We start from the raw sequence: 24,410 nt of genomic DNA on the forward strand, positions 1-24,410 counted from the left end.
TTCACACTGTCATGGCATAGGGTAAAGTTAATCGTTCAGCTAGACTGAATATATGAAGATTCTGTGAGGATCCGTGCGGGCGTGTGTTTAGTCCCACATTGGTTATTCGCTGGGTAGATCTTGGGTACTTATACATGATCAAGGAACCCAAACAATATCTTCCGGTTAGGCATTTTGGGTGAGGTCCTGGGTTGTTACAAATGCTATCAGAGCCGACCCGGCCCATAACCTATATGGACTAGGGGACACTGCAGCACGGATTCATTGGGGCTGACCACGGACCAATCGCGGTGTTTGTGATTAGATTTGAATAGATTTGAACCCTTAGCCTGACGAGGACGTCAGGACTTGAACGGGAGGAGTATGTGAGGATCCGTGCGGGCGTGTATTTAGTCCCACATCGGTTATTCGCTGGGTAGATTTTGGGTATTTATACAGGATCAAGGAACCCAAACAATACCTTCCGGCTAGTCATTTTGGGTGAGGTTTGGGTTGTTACAAATATGTGAGGACCCATGCGGGCGTTTGTTTAGTCCCACATCGGTTATTCGCTAGGTAAATCTTGGATACTTATACAGGATCAAGGAACCCAAATAATACCTTCCGGCTAGCCATTTTGGATGAGGTTCTGGGTTGTTACAAATGGTATTAGAGGGAACCCGGCCCATAACTTATGTGGACTAGGGAATACTGCAGCACGGATCCATTGGGGCTGACCACGGACCGATCGTGGTGTTTGTGATTAGATTTGAATGGATTGAACCCTTAGCCTGATGAGGATGTCAGGGCTTGAACGAGAGGAGTATGTGAGGACCCATGCGGGCGTGCGTTTAGTCCCATATCGGTTATTTGCTGAGTAGATCTTGGGTATTTATACAGGGTCAAAGAACCCAAATAGTACCTTCCGGCTAGCCATTTTGGGTGAGGTTCTGGGTTGTTACAAATTTCTGTTCAAGTAAGGTCGTACAATCGTATCTTTGATTGCAAAGAAGACGGGCAACTCAGTCTGATGGATGACTCTTGACCTCAAGGCTGGAGCGTGATTAATCATAAGAATCCTTCGGAGTTCTTGCTGTTGAGGATCGTTCTCGAACGATTTATATGTAAGGATCTATGCGGGCGTGTGTTTAGTCCCACATCGGTTATTCGCTGGGTAGATTTTTGGTACTTATATAGGATCAAGGAATCCAAATAATACCTTCCGACTAGCCATTTTGGGTGAGGTTCTGGATTGTTACAGATTGTCTCTCATGGACATGTTGATTATGATTAGTTTCGAGTGTCTGCTTTAGTTTCTAGTATCTTTGATCTTGTTCATCACCTTTGTGAGGCTTGTAGAACTTGATGTCTAGGAGCTCAGATTACTTGGTTTTAGGTTTCATTATCATGGACCAGATGATCATCTATTTCGATATGCACTTTGGTTTCCAGCATCTCCAATCACGATGGCTTTTTCTGCCAATAGATTCAAAACTTCAACACCGATATCAGACATTGCAAGCTTAGCATCTATTTTTCATATATCGCTCCATGCCGAGAAGAGGAATATATACTTGCAGCAACAACACGAATGGAACCATAAACTTCTATTCTGGGAGCATTTCAGACCTTAACTCCCCCTTTCTAGCCTGCTATAGTTCTTTTAGTTAGCATCCCGGCAACAAGAATGGAAGATTACCAGTAAGCCAGATACTTCACGAACCATTGGTACATTTTGTTACACTTAAATCACCCTCGTTAAGAGGCACACTTCAATACAATTGATGTCCAATAGCTGTTGCATTAGTTTGTTAACACTATTTTGGTTTTAGGGCAAGTTAAATGGCCAGTATCATGTCCATATTCTCTTCAAACGTTCAATTATTTCATCTTCATTACTTTCAGAAGCTAAAAATGTTGATAGCGTGAGGCCATAAAGCTAAGCAATTTGTCTGGCTTTCCTAGTTTTGCACCATAGTATCTTTTAAATGGCTCATCAACACCTCCAAAATGATATGAAAATAATTAAGCTACATAACTTGCAGACCTAGAAGTTTCTTTACAGCAGAAAACATAGTTGCCACCATAATACATATTATGCACAAAAGGGATATAAGAAAACCTCGCCCCTCCCAAAAGGAACAAGGATATACAATTAAAGCTAAGAAACCTATTCACAAAATCCTATTGGTTTGAACTTTGCATTGAATTTGGTGCATAAGGCTCAAAGAGCGTGACACTGGGGTTCGGATCACACTGCAGAATATCTGCAGCTCGTTCAAATTCTTCCCTCAAAATCTTAATGCTGTTTTTGTCAACCACACGGCCAAGATCATGAGAAGTCTCAAAGGGATCCTCTATGCATATTAGATGACGATCATTTCCAATCCGCCTTGTCCAATCCTTAGCTTGCTTGCTGTCGGAAAAATTGCGAGGTTAGAAAAGAATTCACAAGCATTCTAACAAATGTTCCATGGCTAATTAAAAATTACTGGTGTAATACATTAGTACAAAATGGACATCATGTCTCATAATGCTCTGGATAATTGTGAAGACGTTTATGATGATAACACACCTAAGTGCACCATGAACCAGATTTGGCTACTGACCAAACAAAAAGCTAAATAATGAATTAGAAACATAAAAGTTTGAGAAAAATAAATGAAAAATAAAAAAAAAAACATTATGAGAATAATGTAAATCCTCTAACCTCTTGAAAAAAAAAAAAAGAGGTTATGCTTGTCATTAAATGTATGATTGCATGATCAAATCTATGGGTCAGGTAATAACTTTACAAGATAATTTATTTTCTTTTGAAAGAGACGATTTAAATTTGTAAAATAATGCATATTCCATAACATAACAGCAAATCGACCTAAAAAGTTATTACCTAAATAAATTAGAAAAACACGTCCATGCATGATTAGATCCAGAATGCACATGTGCCCTATGAAGGATTGTTGCATGAACCGCAACAAGATCTGTCCCAGCACATGATGGAGAATTTGACTATGGAAGAGAATGACTTCTCTTAATCGTCCATGCAAAAATAAATTTTATCACCCCCAAGTACACATAAAGCATCATCGAAAATGTGATCATTACAAATATTAGTATTTGGCCCATCTAATGCCCATGTTGTATTCAACAGTAAGGGACATATTGGATGCTGTGATTTTGATGATCAATTTGTTTGGAGTAAATTTGATAAATAACTCCCAATTTATTATAATGTGCTTTCTTCGTTCTCTCTGTGCTTACCACAATGAGTCTTGTATGCTGGAGCTAGAATTTTCCATGCTACTTCAGTTCGTAAATAGAATTGAGAGCTGGTTGGAAGGTTTTATGGTGGCTATCTTCACTCTAAAATGCAAAAAGGTCTTACTTAAGGGTGATTCTAGCACAGTCATAAGCTAGATACTTCGCAAAGCTCATTCTAATCTTGATCCTTTATTGCTGGATATTCTGCACCTTGTATCAATTTTGGATTTCAAAGCTGAGCATGCTCTTTTTTTTTTTTTTTGCTAAAATGGACGTTTCATACGTCACGGGTACGAATACACCCAATAGAATTGGAATACAAAAGGTTCCGGAGTGCTCCGGGCATCTCTCTCTCCTTAGCCCATAGGGTGCCTCCTGAATGGCTTGCTACATATGCTGCCACCCAATCGGCCGCCCCATTGGCCTCATGATATACATGTATAGCATGGAATGTAACACCCTCCCTCACCATCATCCAAATATCGCGTACTAGGGGATGAACACCGTCATGACTACTCGAGCCCCTGCGGATCCAGCTAATCACCGTGGCCGAGTCACCCTCCAGAAAAACAGAGCTCGCCCGAAGCACACGCCGCGCGTAGAACAGGAGTCTGAGGCTGTCTTGCAGACTTGAACCGAAGTATCAAAAATCTGACAGTCCCCTGCTGCCACCGCACTGGAACTCGAGCCCCTGATGACGAATCCGGCTCCTCCCTTCCTACCACCATGCAGGACAGCCATCAAAATTGACCTTGAGGAAACTCAGGGGTGGAAGCTCCCAGGTAAAAAAATACCCTATGTGGAGCTGTCGAAGCAATGTGGGGACTCTAGATATCCCGAGCTGTCAAAGGTCTATGAGCTGACTCTACATGGATAATCTCTGCAGCCTGAGCATGAGCCCGCTCTATCACGAACCGTAAGGATGGTCGACGCTCACCAATCTCTGCAGCCTGAGCTGAGCATGCTTTCAGGGAAACCAACTACCCTGCTAATTGGCTAGCAGGTAGAGGCATGAACTCGACTTTGTGGATGGTGATACTATGCCTCCCGAGTTGGCACTTCTCCTGTGACTGGATTCTATGGGCATCACCTATTTCGGTCTTCCTGATTTGTTAATTGTCTTTGTACTTTGGCTTCATATTTTATTTGTTCTTCCTTTGAGGATCTACCAAAAAACAAAGAAAAGGGGATGAGTTTGGGAGGGGGGTAGAGATGGGTGGTCGTGGCATGTGTATGGTCCCACTAAGAGGTGTTTGGTGGATCAGGGTTGGAGAAGAAAAGGTAGGTAACAAAAGAGCACCACAAGAGAACTTACCTAGATGTAGGTAAAGAACGAGCATCTATGCTATGCGTAAGGGATATAACTAGCATTCACAACTTCAGGTGGAACAGGACAGACCTAAAGCAACCTAGACAAATCCGATGCTGAACAAAAGAAATGCCCTCCCTGAGAATCATTATAAATAGCCTAGAAATCTAGGCTGGTGAAATCATACTTCAGAAGCACCTCTAATGACATAAATACAATACAAAATTCAGGCAGCAAGAATATTGCCTGGAGAAGGTATAGGTCCAAGAGGAGAAGCCTAACCCAAGCAAGCTCATCACAGGAACTTCTGTTGTGACCACCTTCTTTTGTGCTGCCTAGTTCTTTTGTGCAAGCAGATATGGTATGACCTATCCAAGATCGTGTCGTCTCTTTTATGGAAAAAAAGCATATGGTATTTCATAAAAGAACAATCTTCTAGATAGAAGTCAGACATGAAAAAAGTATTATAATTGACAAAAGTAGCATTTGAACAAGAATCAGAATGAAATTATGGGATTTTGACACAATGATCCTCTTTTTCATGTGAATACCAAAATAGCCCCTTTTATCGATGAATACTGCCAGCCCCTACATTTTAGTTCAGTGGACAGAAAAATCCCCATCATCATTTAACAAGTAACTCTGCTAGGCAGGAGGCAAATTTCCAATTGTACCCTGTGAGAGTTTTCAGCAGTGAAACATCTGCCACTTCAGTTCTCATCTTATCGCAATCTCAATTATTGTTGGTGAACCACCCACAGTCCACCTCCTTCCCATTTCTTTGCCTGTCCATTTGACTTGCATGAAGGCTGACAAAACTAGCAGCCAGTGAGTCTCCATGATTATGTTTGATGCACCTCTCCTCCAAGCATGGGTCTCCTCTTCTGGAGATTATCATATGACAAAGACCTCACTACCGAAGATAATTCAAGTCGGCTGATCACAGAAACCATGTATAAAAACAACTGCCGTGATCTCATTGAAAGAGATGCATAGGAAGATTATGCTAAGATGGTAGAGGTAAAATAGGTTGTCAGTGCAGGATTTGGGGTCTGCTTTTCTTTCTAGAGCTTATTGACTCTTACTGTGAGCAATTTTGTTATGGGAGTTTCTTGTATCCTTGTTCTTGAGATGCATTGTTTAATAGAGTTTGAATTGGATTGGAGGTCTGAGAAGCTTTTGCCAGGTCATCATACCCAATAACTTTCTTCTAACCCACCTTGCCTTGTGATTATACCAACTAACTTGCTTTCCAGTGCACCTCACTTAGACTTCATGTACTTGTTCTAACTGCTTGCTTTTGGCTGGATGATTATCTACTGTTGGATTGCATAAAAAGCCAAAGTCGAGTAACACTCCCTAGGATGGGTTCACACTTCCTTGTGGAGCTCTACTTTTTACAAACTCTTGGATTAAAGAATCTCAGTTCCTTTGCTGCCCATCATGCATGTGTCCAGCAAGGTTCATGTTCCTTGAGAGCGTGCTCTTCTTGGGCATTATATCTAGGAACCTCCATGAGCTTCCAATTCCCTAAGCTTCAAAAGGCTGCTTACCATCCAGTCCAAGACATTGTGTTGTAGTCCACCACTGAACCAGACATCCTTAGTGCCTCCTCCTTGCACCCCAACTTCTAACATCTCGAGATTATGGAGTTCCAATCAGCAACCAGTCAACCACTCTCTTAGGCATTTTATCAAACAAATTCCTTTCAATCTCTAGATGACCAACAAGGTTCCCACCAGAGTTCAAGACTGCATTTCAGATGTAGCAATTGAAGGTCGGTTGAATGGCTCGGTTGCTAAATGATTTGATTAAAATAGGGAAATTGAGGTGTCAGGTCTCACAGCGGGGCTGGACATCTCAGCAAAGAGAGTGAGAATGTCATCTTCAACAGTCAGTTTGGAAATGGAGTTTGAACATGTGAATAAAAAAGTTGGCAGCAGGGTAGGGAATAGATCCAAGATGAGAGTAGTAGGTGATGAGGGTCAGCCAGTATTCAAACCATAAAGGGAGGTGATGGGGGCGAAATGGATCATCCAGCCCACAAAAAAAGGGCCACCCAATTTTGGCCCTACAGACACCTACATCAATCAGACGTGTCCTCAGTCCGGCCCAGAATCAGCCTGACCTCGGATTCCGCCGAAAGCTCCTCCGACCTCGAATATTCGCCGACTCGCCCCGGCCAAGCTCGGGGCGCCTTCCTTATTCGCCGACACACCCCGGCCGAGTTCGGGGCGCCTTCTCCAATTATACGCCCCGACCCCAAGCTCGGGGCGCTTTGCCGGGCACACCTCGGCACCCATCAAGCCGACTTCGCCAAAAGCACGACGCGACCTCTCAACAAGTTCGGCCTAACTGGCAGCTGTACCCATGTGCATGCCCACGTCCTCCTACATGGCCGTACATTGCGACGCAACCACGACGTACTACTCCGGCCCTACTCTGCCAATGCCTTCCCATTCCCAAGAACGGACTCCATTGCGCGCCACAATCAATCCTTGGCTGCGCGCCATCCCCACTCATGATGAGGACGGGCCATGCCCTGCTACGACTGTCAACGCCTTACCGTTCTCAAGAACGGACTCCACCATGCGCCACAACCAAGCTCTGGCTGCGCGCCACTCCCACTCATGATGGGAATGGGTCATACCTCCGCCACCTAAGCACCCCTACTGGGACTATAAATAAAGATCAGCATGTAACACCCGGAGGGACTCTTGGCTGGATATACAAAGCTCCACTCTAACTTGATTGTCAGAGGACCCTCACCAGAAACACCGGTGAGGCTTTGTACAGGTACATTGCCGATCGCAGGAGGTGGCTCTCCCCATCTTCTTCTGCACTCCGGCAGCTCTCCCGACTCCTCCGGCGTGATCACCCTCGGACCAGATTTGAACCACAATAGGAGGTATCAAGCTAAGACAGGCAAGTGAGCTCTTGAAGATTTGGAGTAGCATTGACTGGCAAATAAAGCCTTAACATTTCACTGTCCACAGGCCATGGCATCAAGGACGAGTGGTAGCGAGTGGGTGGGAAGAGAGAAAAAGTTGGAAAGAGGTATTTTATGTATTAGGGGTATTTTATGTATTTTAGAATGTCACAGCTAACAGAGTTTCTGTTGACTAAGCATTCAAGACTTATCTGTCCACTAAAGCAAATAATAAGGGCTTGTTGTATTAAATAATTAAAAAAGGACTAATTGGGCAACAATAGCAGAATAAGGGACCTTTACATCAAAATCCCTAAAATTAAATCATCAGAACTTCATAAATACAAAGTTGAAGCAAAAAAATTGGTAAGGTTCCATAAAAGGTTCTAAAATGTAGTAGTATAAACTTGCAATATTCAAAAGCTGACATAAACAATATCTCGATATAATGCACTTATTATGTAAAAAAACCATATCCTTTTCAAATAACTGAAGATACTTACCTAATGATGCTTCCCGTTCGAACAGATATAACATCACTTGTGTAATCATGATGATATGCCCAGTACTGAAAGAATGCCCAAAGCAACCGTGCAATACTCTCCTTGTTTCTGGCACCAAAATCATGCAGTTTTTCCACTTGATCAAAGTAAGCACATTCAATGTTATCTATGGTTACAGCATAAGTTGCTTCCATTGCCTGGCATATAGATAGGAGCATATATTAGAAGGGAACCCCACTTGAAAATATGCTCAAAAATGTGCAGGAAGTATAATTGAAACTAAGATCAGCAAGCTTCTGGTGTGTTCACATTTTCCCTCAAATGAAATATGCTGCATTCATAATACGAAACAATTCCATAGAACGTGAAGTTTATCATACAAGGTTAACAAGATTTCATCCACAGAATCAAAAAAGGATGAGATAATGAACATTTCTTCATGCAAAGATAAATGAACATACCAGTGGAACAATGTATATTAAAACTGGAGAAAAATATTAGGAACTAGGAGACTTTTGTGAAGTATTATGAATATTTTCAGCGATCTGTAGAGCTGAAAGATAAAATGGATGCTTAAAGTAAACAATTTTAGAATATGATTAGGAAAATTGGCAGGTTAACAATTGGATGAGGGTGAAATTGCAATTGCACAGTTGGGTGCATAAAAATACCTTAGTTGATAGAACTTTTGTTGCAAGACCAAAGTGCCTCCATATATGGTTGCTTATAAATACTCTTTTAATGGTCTACAAGTTCCACATTAAATGTCAAATGAAGGTAAAACTTGATTTTGCTTGTAAAGTGGATTTGGACAGAGGCTTATGAATTTTGTTGGTCAGAGTTGTCTCTAATATGTACTGCAAAGGACAAGTTTGAATGGCATACTAAATATCAGCATGTAGTTTCAACAGATGAAGTCCCCAAAATTGTCCTTTAGCCAAAAAAAAAAAAAAAGTCCCCAAAATTGTCGTCCGGGGCCTCTAACCAAGGGGACTTATGATGATATCACCATATTAATCATGGTTTCTTACAGCCACCTCATATCATGCCAGAAGCCTGCGAACACCTCACCTGCCGATGAACCATGATTACATCAGGATGCTTCATATAATCCTACCAGTTATTTATTTTTTAGGGTGATTTCTCTATCGAAAATCTTTGATAAAGCTTCGTTTTGAGGCTAATCTTGCTGAGCTGTAGACCAGTCCTGCTTGGTTGAGATCTCCACATGGATGAGTCAAGATTCATCCTCACCTGGTTGACATTGCAAATACAAGCCATGACTTGCTGCATGCACTATCGGCATTAACTTCATCATCTTGCCAAGCAAGGCCAGCTGCTCAAGCTGTGACCCACATCTTAAGGTCATGGTGCTGCTCATTCAAGTCATGATCCCATGTTGCTCAGTGTTCTTCACCATGTCAAGATCCATCCTTGATGAAACTTTGCCCGCTTGGCCAAGTAAAACTATAGACTCATCGAAACTATACTTATTTTGCCCAGCTGCGATGTTATCTTCTTGGTCCATGATGCTACCTAAAGTCCCATGATATCACCCTTTTAAGCCGATATCATCATCATGCTCAAGTCCAATGCTTATATATATTAGTACTTTATGTACACGATATCATTTTTAAAAAATAATGCATCTCTTATACATCATTTGTTTATTTGTGCAATTGCACATACTCATGCACATTAACCAGTAGTAATTTAAGGGTCTTCATTACTTAATTAGACAATCCTCGTTAAAAGAATATAATTGACACTGGTTTCATTTGAAGCCACATGAAATAGTTCACACCTGTCCCATAACAAATCCTTATCAAGAACACAATTTTTTTATTGACATTGAATAATGGTAGAATATGACTAAACAAAATTCTCCTGTAAGCTGTTAAGGTGAGGGTAATATAACTTTTCTTGTGATAAACTGTGGGTAATATAACTTGCTAGCATTCAACATACAAGGCCCTAGCAGCCACAATGCATCTGTTTTCTTTCTTTCCATCTCTCATCAAGAAGGCAGCAACCTGTGGCCGAATAAGACCCCCAGCAGCACACAACATTGAAACACATTTCTTTCATACTATAGAGATATCGTTGTGCCAAAATATATGATTAATTCCTTAGACACAAAGAATATTCAAATATATTATCATTAAAGAGTCGATTAAGCAAGAACAAGATAGATACAATACAAATCTATTGAAGAAGGTTGAATGAATAGTGCAACCAAATTATTATATGCTTGAGTGAAGGTATTAATATCTAATTATAGAAAAGTAGCATATCAGCAACAAGTACCCAAATGTAAATTAAATGACTTCCATAAGATTGTCAGCAGCTGTAATGAACATTAAGCCTACATACCTGTAAACAAGGAAGAATTGCAGGCTTGCGCAGTTGCAAGAAGTGAATGCACATTAGCACATAACTGTACAGAAATTACGAATCAGAATCAACACTAGTCTTAAATATGTGCATGTTGCTGATCGATATCATGTGTAAAAATGAGCTAAAATGTAACTCACGCATAACTAGAAAGTGTCCCTTGATATGTTTCATTGATGTGACGAGATCTGGCCCAATGTTTCACAATAAAAGCCAACTGCCTTAATCTGTCATCTATTTGCGCATAATCCTTCAGGAGCTTTGTGTTAACAACTGCTAAGAGATTATTGATGCATTTATCACAAGAAAGTCCAGTAACTGGATCCATCAGCTTTACTATAGGAACCCTAGCACGAGTTAGTGCCTGCGTCACTTGAACAATTTCAAGTGAGAAATCAGAACAAAATATTCTAGACAACATTTACATGAATTTATGTTCAGTACGAAAGAAAATATTTGCATTGATTTATAATAACTACAAATCACACAATCACATTACTCATAGGCACATATTACTTCTTGTTTTCAATTTCTCTTACAATTGAATAATGCTTCTATAATAGAAATTTATAATGAAAGGATTGAAAGGAACATTATCAGCCAGAGAATACAAACTTCAACAGCAAAGTCCCTGGGAAAAAGGAAAATTTAGGACCTGACTAGTATGTTGTGATGTATATATTTTTAGGGATAAAGAGGAATTTAGATGAAACGGAATTTAAGTTGTTCTTGATGCAACACCGTCAAAGTTTATTATATGCCTTATACCAAAATGTGATCTTGTTCTAGAAAAGAACATCAGTAAGGATCATTTTCTTCAGCACATCGCTTAAATCAATCTAAATCAGATCCTTTGCATTGCTGGACTACAGAACACCGCCATGGTATAGGGCACAACTGATTATTTCTGATTTTGTAATCTAGCCCATTGCTCCTCTACATAGATCACTCTGGCGAGTCTTCACTCTTGCATAAAGTAAGCACACTTAAGAATGAAATGGTGAAACATAGAAACTTTCAAAACTAAGCTCAAGTTTGATGAAAGATGGATATATAATTATGTACATGATCATTTCCAGAAGGAGATCAAATGAGATTTACCCATTTGATTTCTTCCCTTTTGGGGAGAGAAGGCATAGGTGAGGAATTGATGGGAAAAATAAATAACTATTTGGTCATATTGTCTGGAAATTCTTTCTTATCATATAAGAGAAATAGAAACCTTTTCCTTGGGAAGTCTTCAAGACTCTTGGTTGGTTGTTTATCAGGCCAGTGATGCACAGCAGTTCTGCAATAGGCCCTGATTAGACTTAAATTACATTATCCTCTACATCCTGTATAGAAATCTAAATGAAGTTAGCCTTCAACAATCATGCAAATGTTGTGAAACTTTGGTGATATACTTGGATTGCATGTGAAAAGAGGGTGACTCAAGCAACAATGACCAATAAATTGCAGCAAAGAGGATTAAATAACAGAACACTCAATTTATAAGAGGCTAATGTTATTGCCACTATAATGGTTTACTATAGATGATGCTTAGAATTTTATTATGGTTTACTAAGAAAAGTAACATTCACAAAAAACTTGGTAATGAAAATATAGGAGGCTCATAATTTTTCCCTTTACAGGAGGGAATCTAACAGAATCAGACGTACTTTAGTGAGAGGGGGAAAACTTTTCATTTTACCTGCAACATAGCTTCACATGGCAAAATGTTTTAGCTGTAAATATACAGTTGTGGCATAGGGTCATTGTTAGTCTTCTATCAGTGGTTTCTAAATCTATGTTGAATCTTGTTCTTATATTCATCCTTTCACCTTTTAATATAAATTTCCATATTCATTTATATGGAAAAAATAAGAAAATGGGAGGGAGGGGAAAAAAAGAGCACTATATTTCATTTTTGCCACCAGTATGATGAGAAGAAAGAATAAAAACTAATTGTGATGGATATGGATAAATTAATTCTAATAGTACCTTCAAATGGAACCACAATAGACATGCAGGACATGAACATATGGAACATAGAGTATACCATACAAGAGGGTTCATATATATTGAAGGCTAAACTGTTGGCCAGTGACTCAAGCCTCATTGATATTAAAATCAGATCAAAATCAAATATGCAAATATCAGATTTTGTCGAATTAAATCAGGTACAAAATAATCCAAAGACAAACCACAAGGATCATTTATAGATCAGGTCACTGCATGTACAACTATTTTAGCCTGGACAATATATATATATATATATATATATATATATATATATATATATATATATGTATGTATGTATGTATGTATGTATATATATATACTAACTAAAAAGTACCTGCAAATGCACATGGTCTTTAATAATATAATAGAAAGACACTAATATATAGATGAGTGTTAAACTTTTCAGATTATATTAAAATGTACAAGAAGGTAAGTTCCTACTAAACAAAATAGGGCAATTTGAAAAGTATAAGAAAGTAAAGACGACAATCGAGTATGCCATAAAGTATGGAATGGTTATATCAACCATTCGGAAAGAAATACAGCTAATCATACGGTAAACAGAAGCCAGACAGTATGCAATCAATTAATGGAAAGGAGGACGATTTTTGTGGGTTTGAGGAGACACAAGAAGAATAGATGGAAAATAAAGGTTTGGTAATTGTATTTTACAAGGAAAGAAGGGCCAAAAAGAAATAGAATAGGCTTGAAAGCATGGTTCGCCATACCAATCCGAACCGAGAGATACGGAGTGTACCGTACCATACCGGTTCGGTACCGGTATACGGTACAGGAGGTGTACCGAGTACCGAACTGATACATAGTACGAAAGACGTACTGATACTCGGTACGCCGAAAAGATTTCATATCGTACCGTACTGACATAGTGTAGCATGGTCTGCCGTACCGGTCCGTACCGGCCGGTACGGGCCAGTACGTACCGGTCCGGCCTGGGACCGGTATCGGATCAGCGTAAAATCCGGTACCGGTAATTTATTGTTGAAGGACCGGTACGCCACCGGTACGGACCGGTACGGGACCGGTTCGGACCGGTACGGGACCGGTACGGACCGGTACGGGACCGGTACGGACCGGTACGGGACCGGTACGGGACCGGTACGGACCGGTACGAGACCGATTTCGTACCGGTCCGGGCCGCCACCGGTACGCCGACCGGTACCGGTACGGCGGACCTTGTAGTGTAGTGTAGCATCGGTACGGGGTCCGATACTGAGACAGCGAACCTTACTTAAAATTCTTTCTTAAAACTACTACTAACCAACTTGATAGCCTAGAGAGCACCCAACTTAGAAAATCAGAGTTCATATACACATGAACTTTGCCATCAAGTGAGCGGATCTTTTGCCAAAATTATGAGACAAAGGAATTCTTCCAATATCTGAGCATGTGATTTGTTCTTTACCTCTTCATAAATCCAAATCTCTCACAATAGTTTATCTTGCAAAGAGCACGTATTTGATTATTGCATCCAGTTGACAAGTAACAACACTAAAGGCACATGGCCAACCCCCTCTGACTTGGTGGCTAGGTGGTCTTGTTATAAGCTTTGCAAGGGTTCAAGGATTGGCACCACCCTCTTCCTTTTCAAAACACTAAAGGCACATAGAAAATTCATTTTTGTTAAACTAAATTGACCATGTCATTCTAGTCTTTGCCTCGTTGATTTTCCACAATGGTGCCTAATAGGTTTATGCGGAACTTAACTGAGGAAACCATAGCGCCAGCAACCATCATTCTTTGGAAGAGAGAGAGACAGGATAGTTGTTTGGAATTGAGGGGGCTTCTAGATTTCGCTGAGTTGTAGAATTTGATCCAAATCACAGACCGAGATGCACAAAGAGGGAGAGAGAGAAGTTGGCATAATTCAAAAATGTATTAGGCTTCAATCATGCAAAACCTGATCCAACCCAAACAGCCTATATTCATGCATGTGTAGAAGTGGGCTCAAAATTCCATCTGATGCAATTGCATGGTTTAAATAAAACCAAAATAAAATCAAAATACCTATTAATTGTGCCTCCATCTGTCCCAGTCCTTAAAAACAAGAAAAAAAAAAGAAAGGAAAGGAAAAGGAGGAGGAGGAGGAGGAGAAACATATTGATATTATCTTGTTATGACAGCCATTATATAATACACTAACAATTGTTTTCACAGTTAAATAGGAGAGATGTCAGATGGTTGACCCAAGTTAACCAAAGGGATGTTATCATGGAAAAAATAAACATATATATATAGCATATAGTATGAAGCAACATAGAAAATCATGCAAAAGCCAAAAAGCAAATTTCTTACAAATTAATCCAACATAAATTTGAAGTGCTGTTACTAAATCACCTAGTTTCATTTGAAGAAGCAAAATTAATAGAACAAAAAATAATCAACTATGCTCGCCCTACTTATACCAAGATAGCTTCTTCTTTTTTTTTTATTTAGATTCAATTATCTATAGTAATCTTACATGCACCTCGATCTCAACTACCGATCAAGTCCATGTCTTCTACTACTCAAACTAAATAGCTTGATAGCACCATTGAGATTTCCATTCTCACCTGACTTCTCATTAGTCAGAGAACAATAACCCATCATGTCCGGGTATTCCACAGCTCAAATTCAACAGTTTTGACCATACCATTGGGGTTTCAATTCTCACTTTGTTATAGGTTGCTATGGCTGATACAGCCTCTTCGAAGTATAGATAGGATGTCTGGTTTCAAATCCTGGGTATTGCTCTTTTCTTTTTTAAAAAAAGGATTTGGACCGACAGGCATGGAAGGGAGTTAACAGAGCTGATCCAGTATTTCAATAGAAACAGAACAAGAATTTATAATCAGAACAATGTCAGGGAGTCCCAGTATATGTTTTAGATAAAATTGAATGGACGAATTTGATGTAGAAGAAACATGGATGGGTCTGATAAAGAAGGTAGCATTGGGGGCACACAAGGAAACCCTATAGATTGGGGATAGCATTAGCTATATATTGGCATGGTTAGATATGAGAGAGTTTCAGTGATTTGAGATGAATGGTTGAGATAGGTTTAATTGGATCCAAGGGTCATAAAGACTTGTTGATAGAAATTTATTCGTGCTTATATAAATACATACATATATATACATATACATATAACAAGATGTAGGCATTATAAGCAAACTATCAGCACATGATTAATTAACGAACACAAGTAAAATATCCTAACAACAGAAATAGATGATAAATTAAGGAAAAGTTCTTACTAACAGAGATTTACTTTCTTAAATCTGAGGAGGATCAGGGTAGGTGCAAAATCAAATCGTATTAGTCTCAGACTGGTTTGGTTTCAGTTTAGTCACATATGATCCACATCTAATCCAGTTTGAAACAAACCAAATTTTTGATCCAAGTCTGACTAGATAACTTTGGTTCAGATTCTGGTCATTTCTACTTCAGTTTCGAATCAGAAATGTCAATTCCATTCACTTGCAGCCCTAACTGCAATTCATCTGAACAATAAATTACGCTTCACAAAGCTATACACAAGCAATAGAATTGCATGCACTTTATTATCACAATGCTTAGCTAGTAGAAAAAGAATAAATACAAAAAATTATTATACAAATCAGTATTTCAGGGAAAACAGGCACTTGACTCTTAGCAGTAATCATGTTTTAAGCATAAGATGCTGAACATTGTCATTTAACGAATAAAACATATTAAAGGACATGTGATTCTTGTTTACCTGCACATTTTGAAGATTTCCAGACTGTAAGATATCTGCCAACTTTAACAGAATATTGGGCTTGCTTATGTCATTGTCATCAATAGCAAGACAGACATCAATGTCACTATTTGAGACCGCAAATGAATTGGCACATGATCCATAAAGGTACAGCTGAGCATTGGGCCATTCTTTGTTTACCAATTTCCCCAGTGAGAGTAACAATTTCTTTGGCTTGGCTATTTCCTCCTCCGTAGGTACTAAAGATTCAAAAATTGAAAGGAAACTATGTGTCAGCGCATCCATGTCCCAGCGACATTCCAGTGCTCTCCTTCGGATTCTCACTCGTTGGTTTGATACATAATGTCCTCTAAAAATATCTGACCTGACGTCCTGCAAATCATATGTGGCACGGAATACCAGATTTTCAGAAATACAGTTACAACAGGAAAGAGATCTATTTGCTTTGTTAAACTTTAGTCTGATAATTAACAAACATACACATCAGCACATAATTTTTAATAGTTTAGAGCAGCTGTTTACTTGCATGAGGTTATGGGTTCATACCCTAGTAGACATGTACAGCTCAGCGTGCTTTATACCAATTGAGCAAGAGTAAAGCAGTGTACAAGCCTCTTACCCAAGGTTCACCGTACTATACAAAATCGGATAGTACAAAACGTACCATATTGTACCGGTTCGGTACTAGTACATAGTATGGAGGGCTTACTAACACTCGATATACCGAACCGGCCCGTATCATACCATACCAACACAGTGATAGTGTGGCACCGGTACGAGGCCCAGTACTAAGACGACATACCTTGTTGCTACCTACTTTGTGCTGAGCCAACATGGTTTGTTCCTTCTTAAGGACTACCCTCTGTTGTATGGCTCTAATAGTGTCCATCCGTGCGTGCACATGCATGCAAAAGAAAAAAAACATAAACTCTAACAAACACGCCATGAAAGAAATGCCTATCTTAGGGCATCATTAGGCTAATGACCTAGGATACCAACTTTTCGAATAGTTTTTGAAGCAAACAAATCCATTTTGAAAACTTCCAGCCTTGTGAACAATACAACACAAACACATGTCCACATAGTAGTTTAGCACCCATTTTTACACCGAATTTTAACCTCTACTGGACTACCTTTCTAGTTGTAGAAATCCACAAACAGTGATGATGTTTTCTCCCTTGGAATGCTTGTTTTATTTTAATTGGATGAGATGATTGTTAGCAAGTCAAGCACTAGATAATGGTTCCTGGTTATAGGCATTATAGTGAGTATCGATCCTTCAATTAATATAAAAATGAGATAACACAATAAGAGAAACACGTGTTACATGATTACAAATAATAGAAGAAAGAGACCAACATATACCAAAATCACTTATGGTTGATGCATTAACTTCACTCTAGCTTATAAAAAGAGAACCATAAAAAGACATACCAGCCGACCAGCTTTTGCACATCATAAAGCAGCAATTTGGATGCACTCACACACACACACACACACACACACACACACATACACACAAAGAGAAAGCGAAGCAAATAAACTTATATATATTTAAAGCCATACAAGATTCGAAGAGAGAACTTGTCACCTTTCCAAAGGCTAAGTGCAGAGTATACTGAGGAAATATTGGTTTACCTTACCCCGTGAAGTACTCATATGTGTCATGGCATTCCTAGCCTCTGAATCAACCCTAAGCTCCAGAGAATCCGTAAGTTGCTCCCCTAACACATCTTGTTCCCCACAAGTATCCCTTCTAGATGATATATCATCAATTTCTCTCTGGTCTGAACTTTCCAGACTGTTCCTTCTAGCGTTATTCCCTCTGTCAACAACCTCATAATTCGCATCCTTCTCTGATTCTCCAACAGGATGTCGACTGCTGTTGATAGGTTGACTAGAGCTAACAAGCTGACTTTTAAGCTGCGATTTGAGGTGAATATCACTATGGGTCCTGTGATGATCATGCCGAAACTCTCTTTGTAAAACTACATGTTCTGGGTGAGACGGAGACTGATGATTCTCGTCCCTCCAACTCCTCTCCCTCCTCCCCACCACCTTTTGATCCCCATCTTGCCTCTCATGCGTAGCGACCCATTGCTCCAGTCCCTGTGGCCTGTGTACAGGACCCAATGGCGTCCCTTGTTCCCTGATTCTACCTGACCTCTGAAATGGGGCACCCTTTCCTTTCTCTCCATGGAAATGGTTCCGCTCAAAGTGCCCACGTGACCTCTCAGCCTGCGCCTGGAAATGGTTCCGCTCAAAGTGCCCATGTGACCTCTCAGCCTGCGCCTTCCATGGCGCCGAACTAACTTTGGGGAGGCTCTGGCCAGCCAACCCTCTGTCCAATTCAGCAGCACGACCAGCCGGAAACTGAAAACCCAATGGGGGTCTCAAATCATTCCTCTCTTCTGGCCCCCGAGAACCGGAAACCTTCCTACTTGACTCTATTTTATCCACGAGAACCCTATCTGGATGCGGGTGCCCAAGAATTCCGTAAAGATCGCTGCTTGGACGGGCGGCAGCAAGAGGGCCGACGTTGGGAGCCGAAAACCCTAATCTTTGGTGGTCCATCCAGAAGAAAGGGTGGTTCCCGGTTCCGGGGGAGCCCGTGGCATCGGCGCCGAGGGGAGGGAAACCGGGGGGCGGCGGCCAGAGGCCCGGGTGCTGGGACAAGGGGGGAAGGGAGAAGTGGAGAGCTTCGGGGAAGTGGCCCGCCGCCGGCGGAGGAGGAGGAGGGTAGGAGGGCGGTGGAGGTCGGAAATCGCGGGGAAAGAAGGGGCAGCTGGGGCCGAAGGCGGCGACGGCGGGGTCGTGGTGATAGTGGGGTGGGCAGTTTGGGAGAAGAGGGGAAGGGGAGGCGGAGGGTTGGGTCTGAGGGGGGGTTTGGAGGAGGCGGAGGAGGAAGGCACCGTCCAAGGAGGAGGAGGAGGGCTTATCTTGAACGCCGGTGATTCCAGTAGTGTGGTCTCTGGAGAAGGAGGAGGAGGACGAGGGGGCTCCGCCGCCGCCGCCGCCGTCGGCCATCCCCTTTACCGGCGGAGCGGACGGGCTTCGCAGTGAAGTCGAGAAGCCTCAGGGAGTCGGCAACGGTGGATGCCTACTTAACCAACGGGAGACCTAAAAGGTGAAGGAACGAGATATCATGAGTTTGTAATTAGCGGCATATTCTTTCGACCATGCTGAGGGGATAGCATAGCTTTCAGCTTTAGGATTGTGATTTGTTTAGATGGTTTTGAAGCACGAGTGGAAGGTTCTCTCGCTCGTTTGTTCTTATCTTCGTTTTCAGGTTTCATCCCACCACAAGAGGATACTGATCAGCTGGGCTAACAATGACTAATTTATTATATAAATTGATTTTTTTTATTGATATGGCTTGATATTTTATATATGATGGAAAATTGCAAAGTAGCACTATATTGCATGGTAAGCTCATGCATTTATCAACTCCATTGAGTGCAAGGCTGCAAATGGGTTGGAAACCCAACCCGATGCAACCAGGGCCGGCCCGAGCCCTAGGCGACTGAGGCGGTCGCGCCTAAGGCCCCGGGCCAATGGAAGGCCTCCGGGAGCAGAAGCTAGCTACGAGTCTTCCCCCTTGATGGAAGGGAGGTGGAGGGTTTCCTGGCCTGCAGAGGGCAATCGGGGAAGTTGGGGACAGTAGTTTTGTTTTGGGTGGAGAGAGAGAGAGAGAGAGAGGAGGGATTTGGTTGGCTTCATACACACCTGAAGCCACTCTTATCTTTCATCCCTTCTCTTTTTGGTTTTGGTCTTGGTTTTCCTTCCCTCACATTACTCCTGATCCAGCTGGGCCATCAGGAAGAAAGATAGGGGGATTGGAGATGGACTTCTTGGAGGGTGGAGATTCTTTTAATTTTCTCCTCTCGGTTTCTTCTCCCCTCTTGGGTGGTAGAGAGAGAAAAGGAGGGAGGGGGTTGAATGGCTGCTATGCCGTGATGTTGCAGTTGCAGCTTCGGTGCTCACTTGAAGGGGGAGATGGTCTTTAGCAAAAGAAAAGGAGGGTAGAGAAAGAGAAGGGGGGAGGGGGGGTTGAATGGCTGCTGTTCCGTGATGTTGCAGGGGCTGCTTGGGTACTCACTTGAAGGGAAGATGGCGGGATGGGACTTTTATTAATTAGATGGAGTGAATTTTCCATAATGACCCTACTTTCTCTTGGACAAATTTTTTGACGCCATGGGATGGCCTTTTTCCTATTCTACTCTCGCTTCACATGATAAACAGTATTGCCAAGAACAGTTCCATGGCCTTTTTTTTTTAAGTATTTTTTTTTAATATTTTCATTCAAGAATTATATTAAACTGAGGCTTTTTGTCGACCTTTATTAGATTCATGCATCTTTGTTGAAATAGTGTACTTGACAGCAATCTATTTCCATAACATTTTTTTAAGTATTTTATATTTATTAAAAAAATTATTATTTAAAAAAAAGAGGCCTCATTTACTAAATTCGCCTTGGGCCCCCATATGTATTGGGCCGCCCCTGGATGCAACCCAACTTGCTTAGACTCGATATCGATAAGGATTTATAGGGTTGGACCGGATTCTAAATTTTGATCTATTCTATATTTCGAACTGAGTTTGAATTTGTTGAATTCTGATCTGACTTGATATGATCCAACCGGATTGTTATATAGGTCTAATTTAGAACTTCTAACATATTATCCAATTCAACACGAATCCAATAAACCCGTTAACCCAAGATGAATGGGGGTGGTGTTAAGCCGGTCTATTATCCACGGTCTACTCTTTCGAAATCCCAATTAGAATTCAGTCCCATATAATGATGGCATCCATCATTAATTAATTGGTTTAAAATAAATGGTGTCATCATCCCACCAATCTGAGCTTTTTGATCTGATTTTATTCATATGACATGACAAATGTTGGGGCAAATTGAATGTTGGGTGATATCTTTGGATGAAAAGTTTGATTTTTAAATTGTAGATTGATACTGTAATTAATTTGGCATTCTATCCATAATCTGTTTCATGCTAAATATATCATAACATGCTTCCAAAGAGATATTCATATCTTATGATGAAGCTAGAATTTTCTTTTGTCCAAATTTAACTCTTTTATTTCAAAACTCAATACGTGCAACCTAAATCCGACTCGGATCCAAATTTTTTGAATTAGGATCGAGTTATATATAGATCCGATCCAATCTGATTCGATCTTCTATTGGGTTAGATCCGGATCCAATAGTAGGATCCTAACTAATGATAATTTAGGCTACGTGCAGGTTTTTCTATTTTCAATTTAACCTACTCTTTTATAATATCTAATTGGTTCATGTCGTTTCTGAACTTTATTATCTTCATTTTTTTAAATTCTAATTGTATTTGGATTTTTTTTGCTTTAAAGATTATTTTATGCTTTATATTACTATATATGCTCATATTTTAATGATTTTATTTTTAGGTCTATATTCATTTAGCTTTGTTTTATATTGTTTTCTTTTATTTTTACATCAACGTTTATATTTTGCAAGTGATCTATTATTTGCTCTTCTTCTTTACATATTTTCTTATTTTTATTATTCTAATTTATTTTTATTCTAATTTATTTTATTGATTTGATTTCATTTTTTTATCTTTAATTCATATTTCTATTAATTGTATATTCATTTTGATTAAAATTAAAACTAAAACATAAAATATTTTTTTATTTCAATTATTTTATTTATATCAAATGTGTTATTACATCTGCCTATTTGTTAGCATGTATGTATAAATATGTGTACACACGTATGCATACATACATACATACATACATACATACATATACATATATATATATATATATATATATATATATTATATATATATATATATATATATATATATATATATATATATATATATATATATATATATATATGCATACTTACACACACATATACATATGCATGCGTGCGTGTGTCTATATGGCTTGCAACTAAGATGCTATGGCATAGTTTTTGGAGTAGACCATAATAGCAACATTGTTACTAACAAAAGAATACCAAAGCCGTTATCTTAAAGTGTGTGTATATTGGTCACATGAATTCCTTTAGATCTTGTTATACCTTATGTGTAGAGTTAATACTTGTTAAGCATGGACATGTATCAAAATTCATGCCTCAAAGTGGTACCAATCTTGATGCACATTTGTGTGCATGATGAAAAAATTACGGAAAATTAATTCCCCACCCTCTCAAGGATCCTACTATAACAAAAGTCCCCGTTGACCGGTCCTAAAATCTTTAGTACAATAACTTCACTAAGTTTAATTCCTGATCCTTGAGCCCTTTTTTTTTAAAAAAATGCCAAAAATGCCCCTACCTACTGATCTCCCGTCTTATTGAAGAAGAGGAACAAAAAGGGGGTCGGGCCAGCCGTCGGCCGTGGCTGCCCCCTCTCGCGGCCGTGTCGCCGGGAATGCCCGTGCCCCCTCCTGGGCCATCTCTCGCGGCCGCGCTGCCGGGAATGCCCTCGCCCCCATGGTGGGGAGGTGCCGAAGAAGAGGAAGAAGGGCGGTTGTGGCGTCCTGCGGCTGTTGCCGGCCATGGCCCGCTCTCCTCCTGCGTCCACCACGGCCCGGTCCTTTTCCGGTGCCGCCGACTTCGCGGAAGGAAAAGAATTCTCCGCTGGCCATCTACGGCTGCTGCCGCGGCAGCTCGGCCCCCTCCCGTGGCCCCTCTTGCGGCCGCCGCAGCCCGAACCCCTTCTGGCACCGACGGCCCGTAGGAGGAGAAGAAAGAAGAAAGAAGAAAGTAGGAGAAGGGAAGAAGAGAAGAAAAAAAAGAAAAAGAAAAAAAAAGAAGAAAAGAAAAGAAAAAAAAAATAAAGAAAAAAAAGAAAAAAGAAAAAAAAAGAAAAAAAAAATAAAAAAGAAAAGAAGAAAAAAAGGAAAGAAAAGAAAATAAATAAATAAATACATATATATATATATGTGTGTATGTGAATGAACGAACAAATAAATAAGATAATAAATAAATATAATAAAATAAATAAATAAAAGCCGCCGCGGTCAAGCCGCCTCCTACGGATGCCACGGCCCGCTCTCTTCTGGCGCCACTGGCCTCACGGAAGGAGAAAATAGAAGAAAAGAAAAAAGAAGAAAAAGAAAGAAAAAGAAGAAAAAAATAAAATAAAAAAGAAAAGAAGAAAACAAAAGAAAGAAAAGAAAAATAAACAAATATATATATATATATATATATATATATATGAATGAACGAATAAATAATAAATAATAAGATAATAAAAAAATATATTGTAATGAAATAAAATAATAAATAAAAAAACAAAAGCTGTGGCTGCTGCGACCGAGCCCCGCCGTCCTCACAGAAGGAGAAAATAGAAAAAAAGAAAAGAAAAGAAAAAAAAGAAAAAGAAAATAATGAGAGCGACAAATAATCTGATCTTTATGATATTTGTAGGTACAATAGATTTGTGACCATTGCAATTAGTTAAGTAAGCTTGGAACTCAATTCATATAGCCTCGAAGACAATTAACTCACCATTACAATTAGGTTGGTAAGCTTGGTATAGAGGTAATATAGCATGGCACACTTTTAAGTAAGCTTAGCACGCAATTAATCAATATTTGAATACTTAATCTAGCCTGGCACAGAGTTAAATCTTCTCGGCACCCAGTTAAATAAGCTTGGAATACACTTAATCTACCCTGTCATACAGTTAAATCATCTTGGAACACAGTTAAGTCTTCTCTGTACACAATTAAGTCTCTCCGCACACAATTAAATATTCTTTGCACACAATTAAGTTAAGAGTTAACTACTCAAAAAAGAGTTAACTGATTTCAAACTTTTTGCAACATTAAGCCTTCTTAACTTAACTGTATGCAGAAAAAATTTAACTGTATCCTCATTAAAAAATTTTGCAGTTGGCATGCCATTTGGCATTAAAAGGTTGATTATTTAGACCACTAATTCATTCCCCTAATTAAACCCAACTTGATCTTTGGTTGGAATTTTTCCAACCAATCTAGCTCAAACCCTTTTTGATCTAAAGTTCAAAATTAGATTGGCCTAGTATTGGGTTAGGCTGTTTTGGATTAAATTATTGGGGATAAGTCAAATAGTGCTGGTAACATAAGATTGAAAAAGGGTTTTGGACAATTTTGTCCAAGTAAGTATTACGTTTGGTGAGACTTATTTGCGTGCACATATACAATTGAATAACTTAACAAAATTAAAAATACACTTAATAATAAAATACATCAATGTTTTATATAAAATAGAAATATAGATTTATTTATTATTTTTGGGTTGGA

General features: G+C 39.7%; 1 protein-coding gene across 1 annotated transcript; it reads right to left on the reverse strand.

Moving 5' to 3' along the window:
• Window positions 1-1,990: 1,990 nt before the first annotated feature.
• Window positions 1,991-19,330, reverse strand: LOC103702802 (UTP:RNA uridylyltransferase 1-like). Its single transcript, XM_008785369.4, has 6 exons — window positions 17,751-19,330; window positions 16,113-16,484; window positions 10,516-10,739; window positions 10,355-10,418; window positions 7,982-8,178; window positions 1,991-2,395 (listed from the first exon to the last, which is right to left on the reverse strand). Exons 1-6 carry the CDS (start codon window positions 19,137-19,139, stop codon window positions 2,164-2,166), a joined length of 2,478 nt encoding a protein of 825 aa, XP_008783591.2. The 5' UTR covers window positions 19,140-19,330; the 3' UTR covers window positions 1,991-2,163.
• Between the last annotated feature and the right edge of the window lie 5,080 nt (window positions 19,331-24,410).

This window comes from Phoenix dactylifera, unplaced genomic scaffold (genome assembly GCF_009389715.1).
Source record: "Phoenix dactylifera cultivar Barhee BC4 unplaced genomic scaffold, palm_55x_up_171113_PBpolish2nd_filt_p 000392F, whole genome shotgun sequence".
In the NCBI taxonomy this organism is placed as follows: domain Eukaryota; kingdom Viridiplantae; phylum Streptophyta; class Magnoliopsida; order Arecales; family Arecaceae; genus Phoenix; species Phoenix dactylifera.

Excerpts from the sequence above, each read along its gene's own strand:
- LOC103702802 (XM_008785369.4), bottom strand. The coding sequence starts at position 19,139 with ATGGCCGACGGCGGCGGCGGCGGCGGAGCCCCCTCGTCCTCCTCCTCC. Across the intron at positions 10,740-16,112 it reads GAAATCTTCAAAATGTGCAG|GCACTAACTCGTGCTAGGGT; the intron begins GTAAACAAGAAT and ends CAAGTGACGCAG. Across the intron at positions 8,179-10,354 it reads CAATTCTTCCTTGTTTACAG|GCAATGGAAGCAACTTATGC; the intron begins GTATGTAGGCTT and ends TCTATATGCCAG.